This window comes from Branchiostoma belcheri, unplaced genomic scaffold (assembly GCF_001625305.1).
Source record: "Branchiostoma belcheri isolate BF01 breed outbred unplaced genomic scaffold, Haploidv18h27 scaffold15, whole genome shotgun sequence".
NCBI lineage: Eukaryota > Metazoa > Chordata > Leptocardii > Amphioxiformes > Branchiostomatidae > Branchiostoma > Branchiostoma belcheri.
Window position 1 is genome coordinate 269,235 of NW_017802935.1, and position 11,474 is coordinate 280,708.

At 44.6% G+C, this 11,474-nt stretch overlaps 1 protein-coding gene across 1 annotated transcript; it reads left to right on the forward strand.

Moving 5' to 3' along the window:
- Positions 1 to 1,690: 1,690 nt before the first annotated feature.
- On the forward strand, positions 1,691 to 11,077 carry LOC109465161 (beta-hexosaminidase subunit beta-like). The gene is made up of 13 exons (XM_019762308.1): positions 1,691 to 1,984; positions 2,693 to 2,826; positions 3,282 to 3,391; positions 3,834 to 3,944; positions 4,187 to 4,288; positions 4,704 to 4,855; positions 5,485 to 5,649; positions 6,190 to 6,285; positions 6,819 to 6,912; positions 9,037 to 9,235; positions 9,605 to 9,695; positions 10,352 to 10,456; positions 10,894 to 11,077. The coding sequence occupies exons 1-13, from the start codon at positions 1,704 to 1,706 to the stop codon at positions 11,075 to 11,077; spliced, it is 1,824 nt and encodes a 607-aa protein (XP_019617867.1). The 5' UTR covers positions 1,691 to 1,703.
- The last annotated feature ends 397 nt before the right edge of the window (positions 11,078 to 11,474 follow it).

The following is an 11,474-nucleotide window of genomic DNA, read 5'->3' on the forward strand; positions in this document are numbered from 1 at the left end:
TGCTGCCACTTCTTGTTGAAGCCATATCAACCTAAGTGCAACTTTATTATTAATTTTTTTACAACGTGGATGCCTTGCTACGTCCCTAACCCTATATGTGTGACTCCATAAGTTTCGAATTTAGAGGGGGCAAAATATCACATCTGGCATTCAAAACTGTCACTGATGTCACAAAATTTCCAAAGGGAATGTGAGAGGGGCACAGTACAGTACGGAGTAGGAAGGTCAGATGAAACTGTATTAGAAACTGTATACATGATGCTAGTTGATTCAAGCAACGTTTTTTGGAAGAGGAAGAAATATTCCTCTTCCCATACATCCATTGAAATATGACTCGACCCTTAGTAATTTCTAACGTTACCGCCGCGGTGTCAAGCCATATACATGATCCTGCCAAATACATGACTCCGACACTACTTGGGGGTTTCCAATACACCGTGATATACCTGAGACGGGGTGTGAGGGGCTTGGTCGTGATGTGGGGGACTAAACCTTACCAAACCCTTATCATAAGTCTAACCTTAGCCGCCCTAAAGAATAATCCCAACTGTAACCCTAACACCAACTCCAACCCTAACCCTAGCCCTTAACACCTGGCCTCTCACGTATGTGGCAGCGCTCAAGAATTTATTTAGTTATTTATTATTTATCTTACAAACAAATGGATAGTCCCTTCAGCCGTTGAGACTGATTTCCAAGGGAGCCCATGGAAACATGATACAAGAAAATGATGTAACATGAAATAATAATAATTGAACGTATCAAAGAATTAAAAAATCACAAATCAAGATTTAATAATGACCAGTCAGAGGTGTTTGAGATGGCCAGAGTTAAAATTCCAAATAAAACAAACTTAGGAATAGTAGATCATAAATAAAGTATTTGAACATTGAAGTAACTGGCTCATCAACACCTTTGTATTTTGAAACTCCCACCTATCGTAACGAGATGTAATACTTTGCAACAGAACAAACATGTCGACTGAAGGGTGCCCCCAGGTCAGGTCTGTTGACAGGTACTATGGAGACGCATGTATGGTACTATATAAGCCCAAAACGCTCTATCAATAATCGGTTACCTATTAACCCAAACTCTACTCTGGCTAACAAAGTGGCCAAGAAAGCCTTGTTGACCTGATAAGTAACTCAATGATTTGGGCTGCGAGCTAGCCTCCAACACAGACTTTCTAGAGGTCATCAGCTAGAGCTAGCTTCCACCAGGCCTTTCTATATACGGGAATACGGATCGTAGAATTCGGCAAAACAGGGAATAAAATGGGCCAAGGGAGTCGGCCGCGGGGAGGTAGTTTCTTTCCCTCCGAAGGCCAGTCAAACCCCAAGGCGGCCAAACTCCTATATTCCTCTATACATTCTCCTATATATAGCCAGCGTACTTAGTCTGGTAGAGACTAAGCTAGAGCTGCGACCGCCGTTTAAATTCTTTTCGGGGCACTGTGTTTTCGGAATGAAAGAGCTAGGCTGGCCGATGCAGATTCCCTCCGATACAGCCCTCCCTCCATACACAGCTTTCCCCCCGAAAAAAACCCCGCCGCGCTCTAGCTAGCCTGGCGCCGCGTAGAATCCGCAAACGCCCACGAGAAAGTCTGCTTGGTAGGCTACCACAAATCTAAGCAGGCACAGTTTAACTCGTAGGCAAACCAAACTTCAGTAGTGGCCCGAGAGGGCGGATATATTCCAGCAAAGATGCAGCAGCGTACGTGTTTGGTGGCACTCTTAGTCGTAGCGCTCAGTCTTCAGGCATCCTTGGCGGAATGGTCGTACCAGACGTCGTGGTTTGAGAAGGCGCGGGAGGACAAGGTGGCCCGGGGAACCGTCTGGCCGAAGCCGCTATCCGCGACCACCGGCACCGGCACGCCCGCGCGGTTCTCTCTCGATCCCGGCAAGTTCAAATTGGTGGCAGACTCCAGCTCAGCAGCAGGGACTGATAAGGAGTGTAAGGAAATCGTGGATCACGCCTTGAGTAGGTATGTGTGCTATCATTAGCCTCTACCAGTCTTCGGGAGGCGACTGGAAAGAGTAGAAATTGGCCAAATAGAGAGATAACATGCCAGAGGAGTTGGTCAGGTGCGGCAAACTGCACTCTCTAGCGGACGCCGGACCAACTCCTTTGACGTGTTATCTATATTTGCGATGTGTTGGTCTATAGAAGGTAAACATTATGAGGATGACTGTTGTATCCAGAACCATACGCAGGCGCTAGGCACGGCTATGGATACCAGAATCGTATCCAGAACCGTACCTGAGGCACATCTACGTTCTTGGATACGCGGAGACTATCCGGACGGTGTCTTGCTCTTAGAACCGTGCCTAATCCTAACCTTAACCCATCCAGGCACAGAACTAGATCGGTACATTCCTCGATACGGTGCTGGTCAAGTATAAGAAGATACATAACAGAGGAACAGAGCAAAGCAAATATGTTTTCCTTCTGCTAACTTAAAGGCAAACATAAAAGCGACATGGTAAGAGTTACTAGAAGATTCTTCCAACAGTGACAAGTTTGAAGGGTAAAGATTATGACCTCTAAATTTTCGATGACTATCAGTCCATCTTGTTCACGGAGTGGCCTTCAAACTTGTCACTGTTGGAAGAAACTTCTAGTAACTGTATCTATACGTGACAAATGAATCTCTTCAACGACATGGTAAGAAATGTGAAAACAACACCCACAGGTATGCCGATCTGCTGTTCTGGATCCCTGAGGACGAGAGGGTGAGTGTGTCTGGGGACGAGACTGTGGATCAGCTGGTGGTGACAGTGACGTCACCCTGCAGCAGGTATCCTAGTCGTGACATGGACGAGTCGTGTAAGTATATGGCAGGCTGGTACTAACGTATAGTAATTAAAGGTTATACTTGATATACACAGCTATGGCGCATAGACTGTTATGGACGCCAGGTAAAGAACACCAAACACCAAAGAAACACAACCATAGAAACAAATTAAGAAGAAAATAAACTTCATCAATAAAAGACAAACTGCCTGCCTGCTTACCTGCCTATATGCACAGGCCAGTAAAAATAAACTGCTGGAAAGTAAACTTTGTTTGTTACAGCTCTTTAGAAGAGAATTGGTGGTGATGATGAATTTATATACAGGTCTTGTTTTCAGACCCATTCTTTGTCACTGATTCAAGTTTATTTACTTATTTTTTTGTCACCTGGCTAGCCTTCATCAAAGTAGTGTCAAGGGGCCACTATTTGTAAGACAGATGCCTTTCTTTTCTTGTTTACACCATTTGTAATGGTTTATTTACCTCAGACGCGATCTCGGTAGGCTACGACGGAGCGACGCTTCGGGCCCCAACCGCATGGGGCGCTCTTAGGGGGTTGGAGACATTCAGTCAGCTTTTGTACGAAGACAACGGCAAGGTAATAGAATAGAAAAGTAACATTTGCAAATTAAATGCAGAAGGTTTACCTTTGTATATGGTCTGCTCTGTTAATTCTTAACTCAAACATCATTCACATATATGGTGACAGGAGTCTCTATTATGAAATTGCAACATTATTTAACCCAACATCAGTTACCACTGATTTTTGCAAAAAATACCTTTTAGAAGTCCGTGGCAAGACAAAAAATCATTAACTCACTGATACGAAATTTCCAGCAATATTGTAGTCACCAAGTTTGGTGGCCATAGCGCAAGCCGTTCGGACGATATCTTGCATCAAAATTGGCGCAGGCACTATTACCACCCCCCTCCCGTCTAGATAGGATTATGTCCACCAGGTAATGTTTTTGTGAATGTTTGAATAATGGATTCAAACATATTTCCATCTTGTTAACATCTCTTATTTGTGTACCTGACAGCATGTGATCGACAGAGTGACCATCAGTGATTCTCCCAGGTTTACGCACAGAGGCATCATGGTAGACACGGCCAGGCACTTCATCCCTCTCCCATACATCCTGCAGAATCTGGTGGGTTCAGTTGGATCGCAATGTCAAATTATGCACTCTTACATATAGAGCTGTGTACCTAAACAGATATTAGGTACAGGTACACGGGTTTAGGTACAGGTCCGGACCTGAACCTGTACCTAAACAATTCGACCTATTAACATGTTCTTCTGAACTCCCCCAATAACGAGAAAACATTAATAAACTTGACAGTTAAGTGTATGTTTTTGTTTATGACCTTGACTTATTTGTGTTTCTGACAGGACGCGATGGCTTACAACAAGATGAACGTGTTCCACTGGCACATGGTGGACGATCAGTCCTTCCCCTTCCAGAGTACCACTTTTCCAGACCTCAGCGGAAAGGTGAGAAAACAATGCAGTAACTGTTGTACCCAGCAAAACCATGCTTTATCCAGAACCGTGCTTTATCCAGAACCATGCTTTATCCAGAACCATGATTTATCCAGAACCATGCTTTATCCAGAACCATGATTTATCCAGAACCATGCTTTATCCAGAACCATGCTTTATCCAGAACCATATACTCAGACACAGGTCTGGATACTCTACGCGTATCCAAAACCGTGCCTGGGGTAGATCTACGTTCTTGGATACGAAGAGACTATCCAGAACCATGCATGTCCCTAACCCTAACCCATTCAGGCATAGAACTAGATAGGAAAGATTCTAGATACGGTAGTATCCCTGCACTTTATCAACGCAAACTAAGTTTGACATCTCTGATTTCTTGTTGATGTCATGTATTTTTGTTCACCAGGGAGCATACACCAGGAAGCACGTCTACACGCATGATGACGTCAGCAAAGTGATCGAGTTTGCGCGCCTGCGCGGAATCAGGGTCATCCCAGAATTCGATTCCCCCGGTCACATGATGTCGTGGGGTCAAGGTCATCCGGACCTTCTGACCAGGTCAGTTGATCATGACTCTTCTTCATTAACGCCAGAAAGTCTACCATTCTATGATGACTACGATTACAATACACAGCTGTACTCAAAGGTGTTGATCCATAGGTTTGTGCACATTGCTATAGCTTGTCCGTGAAGTATTCATACCATTAATATAGTGCAATGCTGTATTGGTTACAAATATAAAAGACTGTGGATCTATCTGTAAAAAGAAGTCGAAGACGAACTCACTTTTGCCATGGCTAGGACTTCTTTTACTTATGAAGCCCAGGGTGTTGTTGCAGCCATGAAATCAAATCAAATCAACTCACTGTCTCATAACGTTTAAACGGAAAAAATAGACGTAAGAGCTGCAGACGACGTTTCTGTATGCTTTTTTTATATTCCAACAATTAATGACCAAACGTGTGCCGTCGCCATGTTTGGTCATGAATTGTTGGAAATACAACTTCTTTTACGCCGCCACCAACACAGGACACAAATACAGGACAGGAAACTACTCATGTTCACTTGAGTTAAGTGAGGAAAGTCGTGTAAAGGCCTTTCCCAAGGGCACAAGATCGGTGGGATGTCAGGACTCGAGCCGGGGACCTCTTGGTTCCGAGTCGAGCACTCTGTGTATGCTTTCTTAGGTGCTCCCCCACAGATTTCCAGCCGGACATCTACTACTTAGGCCCCGCCAACCCTGCCCGTGAGGAGACCTACACCTTCATGCAGAGTCTGTTCCAAGAAATCCGGGAGGTCTTCGCGGACGAATGTTTCCACGTCGGGGGTGACGAGGTCCGCTTCCAGTGCTGGTAAGATGTCGACTATTTTTCATTCATTTCTACTCTTTCGAGCCGTCTCCCCAAGCCTGGTAGAGGCTAGTACCCACCCAACCCACGACGGGTTTTGCTTGGTGTGGGAATGGGTGCCCGCTTTAGGGCGGTCGCTTCAGCGCATAGTCAACTTTTGACTTCAGACGACTATTTCCGCATAATTTCATACCGGAGGTCCATGGCCGCGCATAACAGAATGTAGACTATTCTATCACCGAGTATGGTTAGAAAATAAGAATGGAATATTGAAGGTCGGATCTTAAAGATTTTGATCTTAAAGATTTTGATCTTAAAGATTTTGAATATTATCTGCATCACAAAGTCAAAGGATAACTTCAATCATGCAAATCTATTTTGTCCCAGACCTCATGACCTCAATGACTGGGTTTGAGTATCTTATAATCAAACTCAAACAAATCTAAAGCAAAGATATAAACAATCTTTTGGATTACGTTTTGAGTTCTTAATGTTGTCGAAAACGTTCAAGTTTCAAATGCCTTGTCCTTTTCCAACCCACAGGATGAGTAATGAGGAAGTACAACAGTTCATGCGGCAAGAGGGGTTCCCTAACACTACAGAAGGGTTCGCTAATCTGCAGGGACACTACATAAAAAGGTAGGTACAGTATCATGCTTCTAACACAATTCTTCACTTCCCTTACATAGAAGTTGTACTGTCCGTAACTACTTGCATTTGGCCTTGCTGTGTGGCATCTTTGGGGTGTAGTCGTATCCAGAATTGGTCTCTATCCAGAATCATGCTCAGACGTGGCTCAGGATAGTCCACATATATCCAGAACCGTGCAAATCTACGTTCTTGGATACGCGGAGACCATCCAGAACCGTGCCTGATCCTAACTCATTAAGCATAGAACTAGACACGGGGCGGTTCTGGATACAATGTAATTCCCTAATAGTGCCTGATCCTAACCTTAACCCAGTCAGGCATAGAACCATATAGGCACGCTTCTGGATACGATCATCCGATCAGGACATGCATGGCTAGACTCCTTGGATCTATAGCTGAGGGAAAGTTACTTTTCAGCACGGCTGAAATGAATGGGGGAGGGGGTGACAGAAATGGCAGCATGGCTTTACTATTGAATACGAAAATGATCGCCGTTTTGTGACGTAGTGTTTACTTTGCAGGATCCTTGACATCCTCCATCAGATCCCCCAGAGGACAAGAGGCATCGTCTGGCAGGAAGTGTTTGACACCGCCAGTATCGCTAACGATCTCACGGTGAGTACCGCATGGTTACTCCAACAACAACTCCGACTTGTGATCATGAAGTAGTGTGGCGTAGCGGTAGCGTGTTCGGCTCACACCCCGGGTTTGAAGAGGGCCTGTTGTGTCCCAAACTGTGCTCGTCCCATTCCGTGCCTGAGCGGGCACAGAACGGGACACAGCCTGACTGTCCAGAACCGTGCCCGGAAGTGCTGTCAATCATAGTGATTGGCGGGAACCTACGCATAATTATTCACGCCCACGATTTCTTATATGGCTAGATTACGTGAAATTTTGCGAGTCTGTGTACAGCATGTGCTTTCAAAACGCAGTTTTCTCACAACTTAGTCTTATGTTTGGTCGACATGAACTTAGATAATAATATACGGAGACTAGCTAATACAAGAAAGAAACTGGCTTGGGACATACACATGTTATGAGAACTGTGTTCAGTCCCCTAGCACGCAAGCCAGAACGTGTCCAGAACTGTACATGTGTGTGGTCAGGCACGGTTCTGGATAGTCCCCCGCGTGTCCCAGAATGTAGATTTGCCCCAGGCACGGTTTGGGACACGCACCGAGTGTTCCAAACCATGCCCAAGTACGGTTTGGGACAAGGCATCCGCGTGTCCAGAACTGTGCGTGACCTGAGGCACGGTTCTGGTTGTAGATAAACAAACACTTTGTTTATCTACAAGTTGATTTGTTCTAATCTGTCGTCCATACGCGTCAGGACTATCCAGATCCGTGCGTGGGGTTGGTGGATAAGCAAGTGTTGTTTCCGATTCCAGAACTGAGCTTGGGTCAGTCTGCTTTCTTGGGTATACTACGTGCTATGTTGTATCAAGATCTGTGTTCGCACTGTGTTGCAAAATGATACAAGACACTCTGTTTGGACGCTACATGTAAGTCGTACAGCAGCGTGAAATGTAAAAATGAAGCTCTATAAAGCAGGAAATACGCCGATTCTTTTTTTATACTTGCCCCGACGAAAAACAAAGATGGCGGCCTAAAACAGTAAACAACACCACGAGAAGGCTCCTCCCTCAAAACAATAAGCTCCACCCCCAAAGCACGGAATGGGACAAGGCCCTTATGTATCCAGAACTGTTCCCGATCAGGCACGGTTCGGGACAGTCCCCGCGTGTCCCAAACTGTGCTCAGTCCCAAGGCACGGTTTAGGACACGCGCCATGTGTCCCAAACTATGCCCAGGCATGGTTTGGGACAAGGCACGGTTTGGGACACAACAGGGCCTGCAAGGGGGGGGGGGTCCCGACAACGCTCTACGCTGAATTCGGAAACCCTCGATTATGCTTTACGATAAATTCCAAGTGGCTACACGTCTACGCATTACGTAGATAAAAACGGCGAATACGCTCTACGCAAAATGCGAAGAGCAGTCCGTCTACGCTTTACGTAGAATTGAAACGGCCGATTACGCTCTACGGAAAAGGGCTTGCGGGCCCCCTTTGAATCCTGCACGATGTCATCGATCTTGTGCCCTTGGGACTTTCCTCACTTTACTCAGGTGTAAATGAGTACCTAGCTTCGGTTAGGGACGTCCCTCTGATAGGACGTAAAATGAAGGTCCCGTGTTTAATTAGTCTACCAGCTGATTCATCACTACGAACAACATGCCCTGCCAGGGCGAGCCTGTGTCGTCGCTCTACAGACGAAATGGCGCGAGAGAGCCATAGACTGAATGTTTTTTTTTTGTTAGATGTTAAGAATGTTAACCTTCATCAACGTATTCTATTGTAGGACTTGAGTCTGGACACGATCGTCCATGTGTGAGTAGATTGCGAACTTGAGAGATGACCATCATGAAATTTTGAATCACTTTTTATTTCTTATCATGACTTGTAATCCCTTCTCATATCATATCATATCATATCATATCATATCACATCACATCATCTTATATATCATATCATATGGTCGTCGTAGAAAAAATTGGATCGAACAAACCCAACAAGTTCAGATTCAAAACATTGGGAATAAGAGCAACCACATCTCCCATATGGTATGGCTATATGATTAATATATCATATCTGCAATTGTCCTTCGGGCGAGAATTTGTACACACATCATTATTACAATTACAATTGCATTACAATTTATACTATATCACATTGTAGGACTTGAGTCTGGACACGATCGTCCACGTGTGGGAGTGGAACGACACGAGGTTCCAGGGAGAACCGTTTAAGGAGGAGCTGGCGAAGGTTACCCGGGCCGGGTACAACGCCATTCTGTCGTCATGTTACTACCTCAACTATATCAGCTACGGACGGGACTGGCCGCAGTACTACGATTGTGACCCACAAGATTTTCAGGGTAAGGTCAGTTTTTTGTTTATTTTTTTTTATTTGCACATACATAAAACAAAACAATACAGTAAGTGAATATACTAATCGAACGAAACAGAATATAAATGCTATTTATATTACATGGGCATATCTACGACAAAACAAGTGCAGGTAACGAATAGCAAAGTTCTTTGAACACAACCATTTATTTTTCACGAGCCGGCGTTTCGATGACCGTCTGTCATCTTCTTCAGGGCAATTCTGACTGGTTTACTATGCCCTGATGAAGATGGTCAGACGGTCATCGAAACGTCTGACCTTTGCTATTCATTTGTGTATCAACCTAATGAAATTATTTACGGAAGTGCAGGTAATGTTACTGATTTGTTTTGTTTAGGGACGCGGCAACAGAAGGACCTGGTTCTCGGTGGGGAAGCCTGTCTGTGGGGTGAATGGGTGGATTCTACTAACTTCGTCCCTCGGATGTGGTAAGTCGGACTCTTTCCTTCAGAAAATGCGACGATTTGTACCCTAGAATGTATACAGCCAGAACTGCCAAAGAAAACCACTCATGGGGCCGATAACATCTGATCTACATGTAGAAAACAAAAAACGGCTCACATTGCCCTTAGCCTTCTTCCCACTGCCTAACTCGATACACATCTCGTTCCAAACTTCTACTTCAGCAGGTAGAATGTTATTAATTAGAGGTGGTGACTTGTATATTTATTAATTTTTTAGTTGGTCACTGATTATAGTGTAAGTCTTCGTTTTAGACATTATTTTTCGTACGGCCATGCCATAGTAATTGTAATATCTGCACTCTTGAATACAGTGTAACAGCCTGAGTAAGGTCGAGATATATGAGTTTTGCTACCAGTGAGACTGAATGATTTGTTTAAAGTTAAAACCTTTGGTCCAACATAAAAAGACCGCAACGGGGGCCGACATCGTCTACCAGATACCTTTGACCCAGTGTTGACGTCACACTTCAAAGAAGCCACGTGACAAGTCGCACTGGGTCAGTCTACTGAGGAAGACCAGAGTGACTGGTCGAAAGCTCTAGGTGAGAGAATTTTTTGTGTTGGACCAAACGTTTTAACTTTAAACATGTAACTGTAATGATTGTTGTACATGTATCCAGGCCCCGTGCCAGTGCGGTAGCAGAGAGGCTGTGGAGCCCGCAGAGTGTGACTGACTCCGCCGCCGCATCACCCAGGATGGAGGAACACAGGTGCAGGATGGTCAGGTAAGGCCTCTCAACACACGTGTACCCTTGTCGTTACTTCCAAGTACGGAAGTATTGTTTTGGGTGGCTGAGTTGTTGTGTTTTTTTCCATCTTTCCGTCTGCTATAATTGTCTCAGTTGCACGGTGGATGGGAGGTAATTTTCACAGATGATTGACAGGGAAGTCAAGACTAAGTTGTGGGCCTAAAACTGGCCTAAAACTCAAAATGCTTCCGGGAAGTTTGAAATGTGGGAAGTCTGAAATTTCCAAAATACCAAATGTATTAATTGTACATTGTAAATACTATGTAATATATATGTAATTGTATGTTGATGTATTGTTATGTTCTATGTACCCTCTCCTGGAAAAATAGCTGCCACCCTTGGGTGGGCAGCTAAAGGAGAGTTTTTCCTCAATAAACCTCAATAAATGACAGACGATATTGTTTCGTTCCCAGGCGAGGCATCCCGGCACAGCCCCAGGGCCCCAGCTACTGTAAGTACGAGTGGAACATCCAGGGTGACCTGCCGAACTACCGTCCGGTCATCACGTCATCTGGGCCGCGTGTGGCGGCAGCAGGGCTGCTTCACAGCGTGGTGCTGAGCGTCTTGGTCCTGGCGGCTGCCAAGTTATGGGCCTAAAACTTATAATCTCTAAGCATGTAATGGTCTCACAACGCAAATATAGGTAGATATATAAAGGAATGCTTTGTTATTAGAAAAAATACCGAAACTTGTGATTAGCCCACTCGATTGTAACACTTTCTCAAAGACCTGTGCTATCCCTTATTATTTGTATACTGATGATATAGATATGTTAGGTTTTATTCGACATTAGGTCTTATTCAACACACTTATTTTATTGTTTTCACTCTCCTTATGTATTTTGCCATACATTGTACCATGTGCATTGTCGTGCAATAAATTTCTTCTTTCGGTGGCCGCAAAAGGCAGTATCAAATTGGCCAGGCAGTATCCATTGGCCACTTCGTTGGCTAATGGACACTCCTCTGGCGAATGGATACTGCCTTGCCACCGT

Bases quoted from the DNA above. Each gene is read 5' to 3' on its own strand.
- LOC109465161 (XM_019762308.1), top strand. From the start codon at position 1,704: ATGCAGCAGCGTACGTGTTTGGTGGCACTCTTAGTCGTAGCGCTCAGT. The intron at 9,236-9,604 runs GTAAGGTCAGTT...TGTTTTGTTTAG, and splicing joins TGACCCACAAGATTTTCAGG to GGACGCGGCAACAGAAGGAC. The intron at 10,457-10,893 runs GTAAGGCCTCTC...TTTCGTTCCCAG, and splicing joins CACAGGTGCAGGATGGTCAG to GCGAGGCATCCCGGCACAGC.